The following is a 696-nucleotide window of genomic DNA, read 5'->3' on the forward strand; positions in this document are numbered from 1 at the left end:
ATTGATTTGTAGCGAGAGAGAGGGAGGGGGAAACATTGATTTGCTATTCCACTTATCTATGCATTAATTCCACAACCTGGGCATGTGCCCTGACTGGGAACCAAACCCTGACCTCCTGGTTCCTAGGTCAACACTCAACCACTGAGCCACACCGGCCAGGCTCCTAAACGTGTTTAGTTCAAGCTGTAGCGAGAGGCACAATATCCCCCAAACTCCTGCTCGCATGAAACCTGGGAATGGATTCCCGCGTCCTCCCTCACCCCCCATTCGGTGGGGCCTTGTCCCCCACAGTGCTCATGGCAGGTCCTTGATTCTCCGAAAGGTTTTCCTAAGAGGCAGTGAGGAGAACGTGTACCTGATGCCCAGTTCGTCCATGAGAGCCGGGCACACCGTCCGGGCGAGAGTGAGGTTCGTGCACAGTGAGCAGTGGAGTGACTGGACCCCCATCTTGCATTTTGGTGAGTGTGGTCCCTGGGGAGGCCACCTGCCTTCCATCTCTCCATCCTGGAGACCAGATGTCTGAGATCAGGGTGTCTCCAGGGCTGGTGGCTGCCTGCCTCCTCTCTCCATCCTGGAGACCAGACGTCTGAGATCAGGGTGTCCCCAGGGCTGGTGGCCGCCTGCCTCCACTCTCTCCATTCCAGGGTGAGGAATAACCAAAAAAAAAACAACAATATTCACTTTAAATGTTTTTTA

General features: G+C 54.5%; 1 protein-coding gene across 1 annotated transcript in view; it reads left to right on the top strand.

The window, feature by feature from the left end:
- Positions 1–328: 328 nt before the first annotated feature.
- Positions 329–696, top strand: part of LOC107184653 (granulocyte-macrophage colony-stimulating factor receptor subunit alpha-like) — an 11973-nt gene continuing 11605 nt past the window's right edge. Inside the window, exon 1 of the mRNA XM_015570444.1 lies at positions 329–458. Within this exon, the coding sequence (XP_015425930.1) occupies positions 359–458 (100 nt within the window). The 5' untranslated portion in view covers positions 329–358. The remainder of the gene's footprint in view (positions 459–696) is intronic.

The sequence above is a fragment of the Myotis davidii genome, unplaced genomic scaffold (genome assembly GCF_000327345.1).
Source record: "Myotis davidii unplaced genomic scaffold, ASM32734v1 scaffold553, whole genome shotgun sequence".
Taxonomy (NCBI): domain Eukaryota; kingdom Metazoa; phylum Chordata; class Mammalia; order Chiroptera; family Vespertilionidae; genus Myotis; species Myotis davidii.